The following is a 17,911-nucleotide window of genomic DNA, read 5'->3' on the forward strand; positions in this document are numbered from 1 at the left end:
AGAGCGTTCCTATCTTCATCACATGTAATTTCTCTACTTATTCTTGTGTCATCAGCGAAACTACTCACTACCGAATCCTTAACATTACTGTCTATGTCTTCAATCATAATAACAAACAGTATTGCAGCTAACACCGTACCTTGTGGCACACCGGATATTACCTTGGCTTCATCCAATTTCTCATCGTTTGCAATAACTATCTGTTTTCTGTTGTGTAAAAATTCTTTTAACCATCTTCCTACTTTATCCACGATATTGTCTAATTTTCTTCGCTAATATATTAGGTCTACCTTGTCAAAAGCTTTTGCAAAGTCTAGATAAACCACATCTGTTTCATTTCCGCTTTTCATATTTTTGAATATGTTCTCACGGTGGACTAACAGTTGGGTTTGTGTACTTTTTCCAGGTACGAAACCATGTTGTCCTATATTAAACAAGTTATTTTTTATTAAATGTCTCATAATATTTTTCTTCATTACCCTTTCATACACTTTCATAATATGTGATGTTAGACTCACAGGCCTATAATTACTTGCATCTAGTCTTGATCCGCACTTTTGAAAGTTAGGGGTGAAATATATGCTGAATTTTGTTGCTCATTCAAAAATAAATCTTGCCTGTAATCTAAACAACTTTGTCTTAATAATATTGCAAGTGGCTTTGCGATATAATGAACTACTTTCTTTAACAAAATAGCAGGAACTCCATCAGGCCCTGCTGCAGCTCCATTTTTAATTTCATTAATAGCCTGCACAATATCAGCTTCATTAATATCTATGTCAGCTAAATATTCACTATTTTCGTCCCTTACTTCTATATCATTATCTTCATTATCTATTCTAGGGGTGAATTCTCTCTTATATAGTTCTGCCAGTATGTTGCAAATTTCCTTTTTTTTCATTCATTAATCTCCTTCAATTCTTAGAGGGCCTATTTCTATTCTTCTTTTATTCATCTTTTTCGCGTATGAGTATAATAGTTTTGGGGTTTTTGGGGTTTTCTTGATATTTATTAGGGTTTTTTCTTCCAAGTCCCGTTTTTCATTTTCTTTTGATTGTATAATCTTTTGTTCTGCATTTTCTATCTTACTTTTTAGTTCTATAATTTTCCATGCATTTTTTCTTTTTGTTTTCTTTTGCAAAGACCTTTTTTCCACTTCTGATTTTCTGGAACAAGATCCTTCTGTCTCTTGGTATGCATGACTGATGTTTACTTTTCTTCTTCGGTATATATTTATCCACTATTTTCTCTAATATTTTATATATATTTCCGTGTATTTACCCTATGTCATCACTTACGAAAATGTTATCCAAATCTTTGTTTAATTCTTCATTTATTTCTGACCATTTTATATTTTGATCTGTAGAAGTTGTATTTTCCATATCCTTCCCACTTTTTCATTTCTTGCTTATCTCTGTTTTCACTTGCTTTGGAATGGACTGTTATTCTATGACATTAGGTGGCTGAAATACTCGCATTATAAACTATTATTTCTTTAACATAATTCATCTCGTTCACAAATACTAAGTCTAAAGTATTTTCCTTTCTTGTTGGCAGGTGATTTATTTGTTGATGTTGTATTCTAGTAGCATATCTAATAGCTTTATTCGAATTGCCTCGTTTTTCTTCTGCACTACTATTACTCTCTTTTTTATATGTATAAGTACAACCACAATCTCCTATTCGTTCTTTCCAATCTACGAAAGGAAAAGTTGAAGTCTCCAGATAGGAGAATTAGTCCAGTCCTTGTGTATTTTCTAGATATATCATCCAATTTTTTCTATTATTAAGTCAAACCTCTTTAGTATTAGGAGGTCTATATATTACTATGTTCATTAATTTTTCAGATTCAAATTCTACCGCTATTAGTTCACATTCTGAGTTACTATATTTCTCATATATTTTTCCTTGTTTTTTGTCTTTCCCATATATTGCGGTTCCCCCTTGATTCCTATTTTTTCTATCTGATCTATAAGTTTGGAACCCTTTTATTTGATCATCATTCCCAGTCTCTTGGGAATACCAGGTTTCCACTATATTCCTTATATCTATTTTCTTTTCAATTTGGGTTAGTTTCTTTTAAGTAAGTACTCTATTTTTCTTTTTGAGTTACTCGTAACACTTAACCCTGCGCATTCATCACTATGATGGTTTGCGTGTTTTCTCCTTCATTTAATATTGGTAGTAATAAGGATTTTCCCATGTCTCTTTTCTGTTTCTGGTATGTTGTTCTTTTTTTATCATTTCAGAAATTCTGACATTAAAAAATCCAACTTTTCCATATTTGATCTTCCTTCATCATAATTATTCATTTTGTGTCTGAATCTGCAATTTTCTCCGTTTCTGCAATATCCTCTTGCATAATAAATAGTTATTATCTCTTGAGTAGAATTTTGGAGCTGATGCTTTGAAATTTTTTGCTGACATCTCTGCATATCTCGTTGATGGCTTGCTTTTTTCTTTTACCTGATATTCTTTATTCCTCTCTTTATTTGTTTCTTTCTTATCTTGGATTTTATTATTTGATTGATTATTTATTTGATTATGATTCATGGCTAAAGGGTGCATATATTTACATTTTTTGTCGAACTTACATCCTTTTCCTTCTTTTAGGTTTTTGCATATTTTTGGATGCAGATCTCTGCAATCATCCTCATATCCATCTAGGTATGCACATTTACCATATATTTCATAGTTGTGACATACCTTAGGATGTTTGTAGTAACATCTTTCTCCAAATCTGCAATTCCCTCTTTTCAAAAAGGTTGCAAATTTTGTCTTTTTTGTCTATTTTTCCTCTTTCCCGTCATTGTGTAGATCTGGGTAGAGCCTCTTTGGGGATTTTCTTTTGTGTTGTCATAGCTCGGTAATTTAATTTATCTTAGTAAGTATGGCTGCTTTATTGCCTCCATATGTCGTATCCAATGTCTGCCATATATATTTTCACGGTTTAGTCATCTTTTTTCCTGAGACCATAATTAGTTTAATTCGTTACGGGGGGGACTAAAGACAATATTATGACTTGTACTTGAGCGCTTAAATAAATGTATCAATACTTTTAAGTCCACTATAGCTTTCCCATCAAGGAAAATACGAATTGCCAAGTCGTCTTGGAGAGCGGCACACGGAGAGAGAGAGAGAGAGAGAGAGAGAGAGAGAGAGAGAGAGAGAGAGAGAGAGAGAGAGAGAAGGGGGGGGAATGGGTTTGATAAACGAGGCTGTGATATCTACGTCTCAGATAACATAAGTCTTATTATATAATATCAATCTATCTATATATCTTCATTGGAGATATATATATATATATATATATATATATATATATATATATATATATATATATATATATATATATATATATATGCTTAAAAAATCACAGTAGATGCACGTGACTACATAAATAAGCGAATACCACGGGAATGATAGTCAGGCATCCAAGCGCTTTCGTCTTTATTCAGACATCGTCAAGGAGCTACTGAACGATGTCTGAATAAAGGACGAAAGCGCTTGGATTCCTGACTATCATTTCCCGTGGTATTCGCTTATATATATATATATATATATATATAATATATATATATATTATATATCTTATATATATATGAATGCGCTCGTCTCTGCATCTTCACGCTCACAAATACGCACATATATTTATTCATTTATTTATTTATATATTTGTGTGTGCGTATGAGGATTATATAATAAGGATTAGGAAGGATCTGCAGAAAGCAAAGTCCTTCTGCCAGATTCCGGGTGGGATTATAAAGGTCGAGTTTGACAATAAGGATTTTCTCGCCCCCACTCCCTCCCTACCTTTTTTTTTTTTTTTTGGGGGGGGGGGGGGGGGGGAGGGGAGGCATCTGGCTCAATGTCATTTAACCGAGAGAAAGAGAGGTGTGTGCATGTATGTATGTATATGTATTTGTGTAGGCAATCGTCTCCCTCACTCTCTATATCTCTTTTCTCTCTCCCTTATTCTTCTTCTTCTTCTCCCTCAGTCATCTGCAACAATCGTCTCCAACACTCTCTCCAGCATTATCTCCAACAATCGTCTTCCTCAATCTTCTCCCTCACTCTCTCTCTCTCTCCAACCTCATCGTTAACTCCAACTTCCGTTCTCTTTTCCAACTTCCAGATTGACTCTCTCTCTCCTCTTCTAAAAAAAGATAAAAAATTCTTTCATTCACTCTCTCTCTCTCTCTCTCTGTTTCTCATCTATTATCTCCGTCTTATTAAAGAATGAAAAGAAAAAAAAATAGTTTGTAATTTTCCTTTTCCCTTTCCTTCTCTCAGTCTCTTTCTCCTTCTCATTCTCTCAATTTCTGAGTGTATTTGAGTGTCATCAAGAGAGAGAGAGAGAGAGAGAGAGAGAGAGAGAGAGAGAGAGAGAGAGAGAGAGACAGAGAGAGAGAGAGAGATGTTCCAGAGACCAGAAGGTTCTCCAAAGGCAAAATCAAAAAGATTGTATTGGTAATATCATTGTTCCCACAGGAGGAGGACTTCTTATAACCACTTTTAATATGATCGCCCCTCTCTCTCTCTCTCTCCACACATCTCTCTCAGTCACTCTCTCCTCTCCTCACCCTTCTAGAAGAAAAAACAATCTCTCTCTCTCTCTCTCTCTATATATATATATATATATATATATTATATATATATATATATATATATATAAAATATATATATGTGTGTGTATAACTGAATCACGAAAGTTAGGAACGTCATAAATCCATAAATAAAGATAAATGCCACGAAGGAAAAATAAACGAAGGAGGTCTGCAAGATCTTTCGACTTTAAAAGTCCTTTACTGAGCAGATACTGACATCAATACGAGAAAAGACAATACAAGAAGGTTCGTATAACTGACAGATTGGGATTATAAAGGGATTAGTACCTAGAATCCGACACACCTGGAAGATAAGAAACCTTCCAAACAAGCATAAACAATGGGTGCAATTAAAGGTTTAAGACAATCATCTCATATACAATTTTCAGACAATTAAAGGATTATAGGTGACAGCTATTCGGAACTTGGTAAACAAAACCATGTTCACAATACATGACAGACATACATTACAACAAAATTTAATAACTCTAAGGCAACTGATTTTTATTTAAGTCAGTAATTATATCTTTGAGGTCATTCTTAAACATGTTACAGATACAAGGGTCTAAAAGAAAAAGGCCACGACTAACATTGAAATTACAATGAAAAGTAAGTTGTATTAAAGCAGTTTCTAAAAGAGATGTCTTATCACGAAATCTTTTAGAATCTGCTTGAATACAACTTACTTTTCATTGTAATTTCAATGTTAGTCGTGGCCTTTTTCTTTTAGACTCTTGTATCTGTAACATGTTTAAGAATGACCTCAAAGATATAATTACTGACTTAAATAAAAATCAGTTGCCTTAGAGTTATTAAATTTTGTTGTAATGTATGTCTGTCATGTATTGTGAATATGGTTTTGTTTACCAAGTTACGAATAGCTGTCACCTATAATCCTTTAATTGTCTGAAAATTGTATCGAGATGATTGTCTTAAACCTTTAATTGCACCATTGTTTATGCTTGTTTGGAAGGTTTCTATCTTCCGGGGCTCCCCGTGTCGGATTCTAGGTACTAATCCCTTTTATAATCCCTATCTGTCAGTTATACGAACCTTCTTGTATTGTCTTTTCTGTATTTTGTCTTTTCGTATTGATGTCAGTATCTCGCTCAGATAAAGGACTTAAATTTTAAATTAAAGTCGAAAGATCTTGCAGAACATCCTTCGTTTATTTTTCCTTCGTGGCATTTATCTTTATATATATATATATATATATATATATATATATATATATATATATATATATATATATATATAATCATCATTATCTCTAGAGAGAAAAAATTTATTTAATTCTCCCCCTATCGTTATCTCAAGAGAAGAGAGAGAGAGACCTCCCTTATTTCTTTCTCTCTTTCTTTTCTCTTCTTCAATAGCGATATCTAGAGAGAATGAGATGAAATTTTTTTTTTATGAGAGAGAGAGAGAGAGAGTGAGAGAGAGGGCCACATACACCTTTTTATAATAATTTCCATAGCTTCTAATTTTTTTTCCACTAATTACTGCAAGACGCTAGTTTTGCAACGGACATCTCAGTTACTAATACTAAAATTACCTTTGTGAGTTAGTAATCCCTAAATAAAGCACATTTAGGGTTTAATGAAACAAAAGAGCTACTTGAGCATAAACTTACACATTTATTGTGCCGTTGATAAAATTCGTTGAATGCTTTTCGTATGCAATTCAGAGTAGTACATTATTATCGTATAGACTAAGAATAAAATACTTTTCAGTAACAAGCAATCTCAGAAAATAAAGCAATAATAAATATAATTATAAAAAAACAACTGTTGTTTCACGAGTATAAACTGTTGCTTAAACAAATGCCTTTTTTCTCTTTCTGTTCTTGCCAGATTGACCAGTTCCAGGATTCATGCCATCATGTTTCATGTAAACAGTGGTAAAAGTGCCGATTGAGATATTGCCACTTTGCAGGACATGTGAAAGAGAACTTAGAGAAGCAAATGTGCCATAAATAGTTTTTATATTTTGAAGTTCTCATGTGAAAAACGAATCATTGGTTTAAAAATGCCTGTTATATAAGTTTCTGATGGGTTGAAGGCCACTGGGAAACTGAGTAGTATGTAGACAGAAGCTTAACAAGCTCAACAATAGGTTTGGGTGCAGGGAAGAATCCATTTTGTGTAAAAACTGAAGGGGAATAATTTTTGATCCTGAGACAGTGCCTGCTATCTCTAAACTAAGGATTAGATATTTTTTATGTGGCTAGGTACCAATTGGTTACCTAGCAATGGGACCTACAGCATATTGTGGGATCCGAACCACATTATATTGAGAATTGAATTTCTAATCACCCGAAATAATTTCCACTGATTCCGTGTCGGCAGAGCAGGAAGCGAACTTCTGACTACCGAATCGGTAGGCGAGCACGTAAACAGTACAGAAGTCTGAAGGGGGCTTTCAGCATGGAGCCTCATTTGTTGCAAACCATTATGACAGAGGCAGCGTGATTCTTGGAATTGGTCTTACAAGTCAAGACAAGACCAGTAAAAAAAGCAACTTGCATGACAATACGTAATTCAAATTTCATATGACCATATCCTACTTGTAAGGGCATCATAATTCTCGATATCTTTACAATAATGCAATTAACTTAAAATTCTAGCAAACTCTCTCTCTCTGTCCAAAGAACCTTCCTTCAGAAGATACAGTAGTAGTACAGTAATTAGGATCATCTACGCTAGACCAGTGCAGTGTCAACAATACGTATACTGTATTTTTTGTAATAAAAATAACCCTTAAAAATATCTCGTTATTTAAGAAATATACAGAAATTCAAAATAACCTCAAACTTTTTATACAAGTATATAAACTTTAGCAAGCAATACACTTTATCCGAATGCGTCCTCAGCAACTTTTGGTCAAAACCTATTACGTATCTAGTCATTCAATATACACGGAACTGGGCATGATCTTTCTGGAAATCTATGTTCAAACAACTAGTACATTTAACAGTCCACAGGAAAGAAAGGAAATGACAGAACCTCTCATAAAGATGACCTCAATAACAGCAGAAAATATTTCATTAATTTCATGGAAAAGGCAGTTGTGAAGTTTTGACAGGTAAGCAAATTTACAAATCTGAAATTCATTCATATTCTGTCCACCACATCAAGGTTCAAAGGGTCAGAGAGGTACTCGAATTTACCATTTCTGTCCAGGGACTTTTCAAGACACCCCACTATTTGAGAAATACTGTATTATTCTCAGAAAAATCTGATTAATCAGTAAAACTAATAGAGGTGCAATACTTTTATCTTACTGCAATATACTTTTCTGCCCTGTATCTGTACAGTGGCAAGTATTAATACTATGTACAGCTGTATTCGTGAGGGTACATAATGCCCTTCTCTTGCCAAAATCAAATACTGATCTGTTTATATATACATATATATATATATATAAACATTATTCTCTTCACTTTAAATACCAGCCCGAGAAGAGTCTACTTGAGACTCCAGAGGTCTGGAAAAACTAAGCCCTATTAATAATAATAATCTTCACTTTAAGTACATAAACAAAAAAACTATTTCAATTACGTACTTAATATTACTTCCCCTTTTATCTACCCTATTGTTTGTATATATATATATATATATATGTATATGTATGTATGCACTTTAAGTAAGAGATAAATAGACAACAGTGCTAAAACACTCCTGAATCATGCCGATGACAGAGAGACAATCTCTGCGCACAGGAAGAAAAGTGCAACATTTTCTGGAAGAGATGAAACAACCTAATATACAGTACATCTTGCTAAACTGGTTATCACAGGCTTGTAATTGTGGATTCAATTGTCTTCCACAGGTTAGTAAGTAATGGAACTCATACATGACACTAAACACACAGCATAAACAACGGATGCCTATATAACTAAAGCAGGTAACCAATGACTGGTAGTAGAATCATATGCACATTTTAAAGCACTGATTTAAAAACAAAGATGGAAATCATTTGTCCTTCAACAAATGTCACTTATAGTTAATCAGAGTTGCCTACTTTTCTTGATCCCACACATGAGTAATATTTTACTGTTACCTACTTAAACCATAGAACTTTTATACTACAGTCATTTACACAGAGCAAAGATAGTAGTATTCATAAGTTTGTATCCTTTGTATTACATATTTTAATTCCACCCAAAAATAAAAAATCTTTGCATCATGTGAGCCAATACCTGGCCTTTTCAGAGTATAAGCTGTACCATTAAATTTTACTTGGGACTTTTAAGTGGATTTTGCTCAAACTATACAAATTCTTAAGACAAGATCTGACACAAATATCTACAGCCAGCTCAAGGGTCAATGTTTTAGCAACAGCTACGAGGGAAAACATAAGTATCACAGAGATACAGGGACAAAATTGAGCAAATAATTATTTCATGTCACGGAAGATCAGTAAAACGTCTGAATATTAAACATAAAAAATTTATCTTTTTACTGTTTCATCAAATGAGTTTGTCAAAATTATTTAATAATTCAGAAGTGGTGGAAAAAATGGTCAAATGTCAGATTTGAATCAACTCTGAACTTTCGTGAATGAATGAAGACAATGAAGATGACACAATACAAATGAAAGATTTGAGAATAATGAGACAAAAAAACTGATCTTGTTTCAACCTCAAGTATAAAAAAAAAAGGCAAAAATACTGAAATCTGAAGACTGAAATCTAAAACATTATTTGCATTTACCAATAACATCATAAAATAAGTGTCAGTTTGGATACTGTATGTACTGAAATCCTTTATAGATTCAGTTGTTAAAAATGAGCCAAGTATTTGAAATAAAGTTTACAGGATATGAATCCCTAACTTATATTACTGCTGGTGCATTTCCAAGTAAAAACTGAATACGTATCATTACTGCTGGTGCATTTCCAAGTAAACATTGAATACGTCTGATTACAAGTACACTTGTCTTTTCAATCAGAGCTCTGATTCACAAAACTTTCTGAAAATAACATTACTGAAAACAGGATGCATATTCAACTATACAGTCCAAATATGTACTAAAGAAACACTATACATTATGATTATACAAGCACATAACACTAACTCTTCATTTCAGGAATATTATACATATACATTACATTTATGTACAATGCACAAAATTTACAATCCTTACGTTCCATTCTGCCATGTAAAACAACATTCACATACATATAGTACAAAATGCGGCTGAAATGTAACAACACTGCACAATAGTAGTTGTTTCTCAGTATTAGCCAGTAATACAGAGAAACAGAGAAACAACTGAAATGTGTATTGCAAAAGGGAAGTGAAATCAACCTTTTCGTTTAAAAAATATTTCTATACAAGGGATGAAGTAAGTGTTAAAATCAGTGACTGCAAAGTATGATGTCATTGCTTTTGGGTAAAGCCCAACAAAACTCAATTAAGAAGTCAGGACACCTTTGCAAAGGCCAAAATTTGTACGGTAAGACTCTAACCTGGGAAGATCTAGCATGTATAATGGAACAGCCAAGCCTATATGATGCAATAGGCAATTTATTAGCTTTGTTAATATACTCAAACGACCTTCTAAAAATGCAACTCTTACCTGTAATTCTAAAATGTAGTGTTCAAGCCTCTTTCTTTAATTAAAAAAAAAAAAGTTATCTTTGCATGAATTCAAGATAAACTCATGCATCACTGATTTTCTTTTGGGGGGGGGATTCCTTACAACTTCATGCAAATATTGCTTCACATACAATGCATATTATGGCAACAAAACCAAAACCTTCACTCAACCTACAATACTTATGAACGATGCAAACATGGCTTTTCTCTTGAGCTGTGACTTAAGTATAACCCGTCTCACACTTGGAATACTTGTAATAAAACACATCACAGATTCAGCGTTTTATAATAATACACTGCAAGCAAAATAACTTAATTTTTAAGGGGGCACAATATAAGGCAATTGCATCCATGCGTCTTCGTCATGCTTCATAAAACAACTTTTTCCATTTTTTTTATTTTGCTGGACAATGTGAAAAATACAACCTGAGTTTAAGCTTAAACTCAATGGTGGAACTCAAAAGACAGTCAGGGGGAATGGAACTATGTCAGGGAAACTCAGAGTTGGGGCAAAAAAAAACTAAATAAATAAATAAAAGCTTCCTCCAAAATGCCTTAAAATCCATTGCTCAGCAGCCGAAAATAGATAAATTTCACTGCTATACTCCAAAAAACACAAATTCACTGTGTATAAATTTATGACATCCACAAAGGACCTCAATAATATGGGAGGTTCAAAAGAAGAGATTCTTTATTTGCCAGCTTCAAGAGGACTGTCTGTCTGTCTCCATCTTCAGGGAGGGTGGCTCCTTGAAGGAGGCAGATGACCCTCTGAAAGTTTGGACATACGTAAAGAATCTCTTCTTTTGAACCTTCCATATTACTAAGGCTCTCTGTGTTTCTCATTCTATATTGGGCAAACATTAAAAGCATAAGATCACGGATGAGCACTGCCTGAAGATGCATGTACCATCAGGAGTTAAAGCTATCAAGATATCTGAAGCCTGAGAGTAGTAGTAGTTTGAAAAATGTCCGGAGAAATAAAATTCATGACTGAAAGCAATTCAAGGAGAAAATAACAACAATCTTTTTCTTGCACAATATCATGAAAAGCTAGAATGAAAAATTAAGCAAAATGAAAAACTTGACTCCATTATTTTCAGTAGTGGCCTTTCTCTCGTCTAAAAGGAAAACAAACTCCTAAATTAGTTTACATTCTCCTTTCAAAAGGAATGTTACCGGAAAATTATATAAATATTGAGACAAAAAATGCTGCAGACTTATTCTTCAACACTTTTTTTTGTCTTAATTGCACTGACATTACTCAATATCTTGCAAATGACATTTTCCTCAAATTTGTTTCTTGGAAAACTTCTTGGCTATCTGTCAAATGCTGACATACTTGCCTTTGATACCAGTGATCACAGATATTCTCTGTTCAGTCCACTGAGGTTCCAGACACCTGCAGGATTTGTCTTACATAATTTACCACTTGAAAAAAATTGTACACATGAAATTATATCAATGTTTCTTGAAGATTATACATTATTATTCAATGGATATAAACTATGCCTATGTTGCAAAGACATTACATTATTGTTTTTCCATATACAAACATCATCTCATACTTTTCCAAAATATGTTTTGACCTCACAAGTGAGGTTTTGAAACTCAGAAAAAAAAGGGGGAAATCTTGATATGGTGCATTTTTTGTTCCTGGGTATTTCATGGTCCTTCTTTTCAGATATGTCGCCTTTTGCCAATACATAAGAATTCTGAGCTTGTATATATAATTTTCTGCACATGAAATATGTTTGGAAATTTCTCTGAGGCTACAAAATACTAAGTAATCTGCACAAAAACATTTGATTATCTATTTACATTGAAAGATAGCAGAATGAGGACTTGATCATTTCAGCTTATACGTATATACACAATATATCGTACGCACTCTCTTGAGATAGACAGATGTATAGTACTACTTTGAAAAATTATACATTTTACAGTACTTTGATTATAAAAGCCAACAGATGGACGTTGGTCACGACCAACACAGGAAATATATTTATAGTTCCCAAGAAAGATGGGTGAAGAAAACTCAAATATAACCTAAGTTGAGATCAGTGTACTCTTTTATATCAATTGGAAATCTTGAAGAGACCTGAAGAAAAAAGGGAAAGTATTATGGTGGTCATTTTCCAGCCAGAATTTTTAAAACACAAAAAATTCCAGATAAAGATCTGTGTTGAAGCTTAAAAACAGTCAACATGAACTAGTGGTAGAAGTACTGTGCTCTTTCTTGTGAGTTGTCTTACAGACACAAAAACCAAAAGCAAGTGACATGACGCACAATTCTGCCTGTGAACTTACTTACTGAGACATTTCTGCTCAAATGACAAAATACATTTTTAATGTCAGATACAATGAAAGGAGGAGATCAAAGGATACTTGCAGTGCCATTCCTTTGGTACTTGTTGCGAAGCCTCGTTAGGGTCGAGGAAGACTCGCTGCTGAGGGTGGAATGGGTGTAGGTTAGGGGGCGGTTTGCAAAGCGCCGTTTCAGGGAGGTGATGGGACGGGTTTCGTCCTCCCTCCACCTTCTCCAGTTGTGGTGCTCGATGGGGTCCTGCGGACCCCAGTCGCCCCACTCTCTTGACGATTGCAAAGATGATGCCACTTTCTGTTTGATAGATAAGGAATAAATATTATAAATAAGTCAATACCTGTGTGGCTTTTTACACAACTAATCAAAAGCAGAAAATAATACAGCATATATATAGCTTTGTAACTCACTGGAGAGTTTTCCTCACCAAATATATATTTCAATTTTTTCATACATTCCAGTTCACTTCTGGGTGGGTACTATTTAAAAAATGCACATAAAAGTATCAGACAAACTGTTGCCTAACTAAAATTACTAAACAACCCAAACATCATCCTTCAGTCTAGCCAGACAGAGGCTTCTGTAACCATCATTCTGGGGGATCATTCCCTTTAGCATTTTCAGTTACAGTTTCCACAACAGCTTTGACTACTATCTACCTTGTAGTGTACCTTCCCCTCTCTTGAGTACCACTTAGCCGATGCTAATTACTTCATGGTTTCCTTTGGAAAAATGGTAATGCCAGTCCACCTTTTACTTCTGATGCCTAAAAACTTATTTCTCTAAACCAAATGGTGGTTGCAAGCTGGGTGGTCAGATATGATCCTCTTTCCCCACAGCTCCGTGGTGACTAATTTTAGGTACAGATTCAGCTTTATTTTGCTGATCTACTTGCTTGGTCATATATTAACCTTTCCTCTCTGTCTTATTGCAAGCAATAGGTAGATACTTACTTACTAGAGAAAATGGGAGTTCCATGCAAAACCACTTAGGATTATCAGTCATTTTTCCGTTTCATCTTTTTTACCTTGTTTTACATTACTTATCATACATTTAGATGGAAATTTCTCATCCAAACTAATACAAAAAAAGTATGAATGCAGTAAAATGTGAACAGGAAACTAAAAATTAATTTTTAAAAGAAGCAAAATTTGGGATTTCTGATAACACCTGATGATTCAACAATGACATACAAAACAGCAGCAAACAAAATATAAAATAAACCCCTTGCACTCTTACTTACATCCATAATACCATAGGCTAACTGTGACTTGACAACATATATAGCAGTGATGGGTACTGGCAGTAGAACCAAAGCTCTCAGGCCCCAGATCAAGGCTGTTCTCCAGACAGGACCATCTGCAACAATGATCTCGGCCCAATTGATAACGCACGCCCAAATGACAACACCCTGAAAGCGGAAGAAACATATCAAAAGAAGGCATTTCCACAAACATTCACAATGCCTACACTAGTTTCAAAATGACTGTTTTAAGCTAAAATAATATCACCAATGTGAAAATACAAGGGATAATAGTACCTCTCATTATGCTTTCAATACAGAAGGCCCCCCATCACTTTTCTTACTGTGTGAGCTGTTTCTAGGAGCACATACTTCTGCATGAGTCCTAGAGCTACTTCAGCATCTAGTTTTTCCAGGTTCCTTTTCAAGGATCTTATTATTATTAGTGTTTTCATATCATAATGTCGCTGTTATTATTATTACTATTATTCAGTAGATGAAACCTATTCATATGGAACAAGCCCACCAAAGGGGCCACCGACTTGAAATTCAAGCTTCCAAAGAATAGTATTAGGGGAGTCATGCATTGCATTTGTGCTTGAACTTTAGAAGTTCCTATTGCACAACATCCTCAGGAAGACTGCTCCACAGTCCAATGGTATGAGGAATAAAGGACCCCTAGAACTGAGAAGTTTGATAGCAGGAAGTTTGCATACTGGTGCTTCTGCTGTTCAGCGAATCTGGTAAAGTCTCTTAAGTAATGTAAACCCCATACATACTACAGTCTGCGGTTTAATATTTTCTGGACACCTTACAGCTAACAACAATTCCACACAGTTCCTTACCTAAACTTCCCTTAACATTCAGTTTAAGAGATTGATCTAAATATGCATCACATCTAAAATGGAAGCATAGCAAAAAATAAAAAATAAAAATAAAAAAAAAATCATAATACTAATATACCTGATAAGTACAGTACATATGTATGTTAAGTTGAGATTTTTTCTAAGGCAATTACCTTGTATATGGAAGATAATCCTATGTATGTTTCAAGTTCACTTATACAGGGTATGAATGACTAAATAAAATGAAGGAATTTTAGATTAAAATGGGCCACATAACTTTAGTAAGGCCAAATATAACGTGGGGTCTTTCCCGAGGTACCCAATACTTCTAGATCTACACTGGACGAATGGGTTGCGTGCTCGACTGCCAATCTGGTAGGCCAAGTTTGCCTCCGGCTGGTGGCAGTGCACAATCAAAAGAATGTATTAATGGCGATTATAAATTTATTTCTCAACAAATTGCGGTTTCAATCTCACAATAAGCTGTAGGTCCCGTTGCTAAGTAACCAATTAGTTCTTAGCCCTGTAAAAAAAAAAACCTAATCCTTCAGGCCAGCCCTAGGAGAGCTGTTAATAAGCTCAGAGGTCTAGTTAGACTATGATATACTTTTTTTTAACCCAATATGCCTTCACTTTCCATAACCAGAATTACTATTATCATTATCATTCAGCAGATGAATATGGGAAAGCCCACCAAAGGGGCTAGTAACTTGAAGTAACTTCAAGCTTCCAAAGAATGTGGTATTCATTTGAAAGAAATAACAGAGGGTAACAGGAAATATATACATAAAGAGGAGATCAGATATGAGAAAGGAAAAAATAAATTAATAAATAAGTAGATAAAATGTAAGTACGTAAATTGTAAAATACAAAGAGAATTGCCTTTGGGGGGTAGTAATGAACTGCAACTCCACTTGAAATTTTTCAATCAAACTGCAAATCATCCTCAGGGAGACTATTCACAGTCCAACAGCGTGAGCAATAAAGAGAAAAGCATTAGCAAGATTATTCACGTGAATAAATCCCATTTTGGGTCCCCATACATACCAACAGGACAGCAGGGATGAAGAAACCCCATACTGGGATCCAAAGGAGACTAACTGTGGCTTCCAACATGAAGGTGAAATCCTTCCTTACTTTGTGTATACCTGTAAAACAGATATCATAACTCAATTACTGGGCATTAATTGCATTATAAAAATACTAGTATTAAAATTTATGTAAATTCCATAATCACCAAACCATTTAAAATCACCTCTTCATAATCTGAGTCCCTTCTTTGTAATGAAAAACTTCTTGGAAATATTTCAAACACAATAAACTACAGACGGTATACCAGCAGAGGATTACTGCTGTGTCTGAATCCAATCTGTAGAGTCAGACATATTAAAGATTGGAAAAAAGTTAAATCAGGTTTGTATTTCATGAAAATAAAAACCTTCAAGGCTCTAAAAAACTAGACATAACTTTATATGATTACAGATCCTAATATTTTACATAATATATGGAGAGTGAATTGAGGGACAAAATCCAGTTGTGCTTTAGCAAAAAGTATGAGCATAGAACCCATCAGGTTATTTGCATCTTTAAACAGCGACAGATGAGACAAAAACGCTGGCACTATCTAAACACTGGTATGTCATGAGTTGGATGCTGAGAGTTAAATACAGTTATCTATAGACAACAAATGTTTAGTAACAACTGTGGCTGTGATGCTAGCCACTGCAATTTGCTACACAAATCTATGATATGGTGTCAGAGCTGTGCCCATTTGAGGCCTTCAAATACTAAACTTCCCACTAGAAAGGAACCTTACGTTACAAGTAAATGTTCAGTTTAACAACGCCACGGATAACATTTTACTTACCGTACACAAATAACATTTTACTTACCATATACAGAGGTCACGGCTAAGGTGAGTGTGAAGGGAGGCCACAGCACTACAGGTGTTAATACGCTGGAATCTAACAGGGTTAATACTGCAGCCCCACCCTGTTAGAGAAGGAGATTAAATTACAGCCTTGAGCATCAAGGATATCATTACTATTATTATTATCATTATTCAGAAGATAAACCCATAGCTATATGAATGAGGCTCATAGGTGCCTTCCTGGCTCTCTCTCTCTCTCTCTCTCTCTCTCTCTCTCTCTCTCTCTCTCTCTCTAACCAGAATGTCGGTAGGACCCCAGGGATTACGTCGGAGGCCACGCCTTTAAGCCGTCCGGGAAGAAATCCCTCCCCCTATCTGGGTCGGCTTCAAGGGTCCCCTAATTCCTGAGCACCCATTCCCCCGCCCCGCAACCCCGCCGGCTGCCAATGGCGTATACAGTATTAAGAAACAATGTCACAGCACAGTTGTCCTCCTGTTACACCTTAAAAAGCACTTTACTCTTGATTTTCCTTTGGCCTAAATTACGTTTTCCACTTCCACATTCTAACCAGTCAAGAAATGTAATCTAAAAGCCTCAATCTAACTGACAATAGCAAGACCTGAGGTTGATCCCCTTGTACGGTAAATGGGGCGCAGAACTGAGTGATCTCATTGTACTGCCTATCCCGTGCCCATCCCTCCATTGTACTGTAAATGTGAACTTCTACCTTGATGGACGTGGCCACAGCACCAGCTAATATTAAAGGGGCCAAAATGATAGCGGCCACAGCTCTTGGAAGACAGTCGCTGATATCCTTGAGGGCCACGATCAGAGCGTGGATACATATAGTTGCAGTTGTCACTCCTCCGCACCAAAGCCCTTCAAAGGAAGAACGGCTCTCGTTACTATCCTTTCTCATGGGAATTTGAAATCATTTGACATACAATAAAATAGTACTTCAACTTAACAGACACTCTGGGTGTCTGGGATTACCAGCAATCACACAAAGATACTAACCTAACCTAACTTGTATTTTATACTTAACAATGAACTTGAAAGATTCATTCAAATTGCATCACATCTATGAAGGTAGCACATAAAAACTCATCAAAATATTGCAGCTGATAAGGACAGAATCTGCTAAGGTGAGGTGTTATTGCTAAAATTAATCATGATTCTGGAATTAAGAGAAAATCAGTAGTTCAGACCAGTTGATAAATATTACATTAGCATCTGTCCTTTCTTCCCCTTGAAAGATTTCTTGCTTGTATGTGGTGGAAAATTTTTCAGGTATTAATGATAGTTATATACATATCTAAAATACACTTAAAGATTCTAATATACTTTACTTGAATACCTTCAATAACTGCCATTTCTAACCTAATCTTCAAACAATGTCTGTACATAAATATTAAACTA

The 17,911-nt window shown here is 34.8% G+C and overlaps 1 protein-coding gene across 1 annotated transcript in view; it reads right to left on the minus strand.

Annotated features, from left to right (window-relative positions):
* Positions 1-10,225: 10,225 nt before the first annotated feature.
* Positions 10,226-17,911, minus strand: part of LOC135214279 (sodium-dependent serotonin transporter-like) — an 83,159-nt gene continuing 75,473 nt past the window's right edge. Inside the window, 5 exon segments of the mRNA XM_064248400.1 lie at positions 10,226-12,830; positions 13,777-13,944; positions 15,669-15,769; positions 16,514-16,613; positions 17,220-17,371. Of these exon segments, the coding sequence (XP_064104470.1) occupies positions 12,588-12,830; positions 13,777-13,944; positions 15,669-15,769; positions 16,514-16,613; positions 17,220-17,371 (764 nt within the window). The 3' untranslated portion in view covers positions 10,226-12,587.

Source organism: Macrobrachium nipponense, chromosome 45 (genome assembly GCF_015104395.2).
Source record: "Macrobrachium nipponense isolate FS-2020 chromosome 45, ASM1510439v2, whole genome shotgun sequence".
Taxonomy (NCBI): domain Eukaryota; kingdom Metazoa; phylum Arthropoda; class Malacostraca; order Decapoda; family Palaemonidae; genus Macrobrachium; species Macrobrachium nipponense.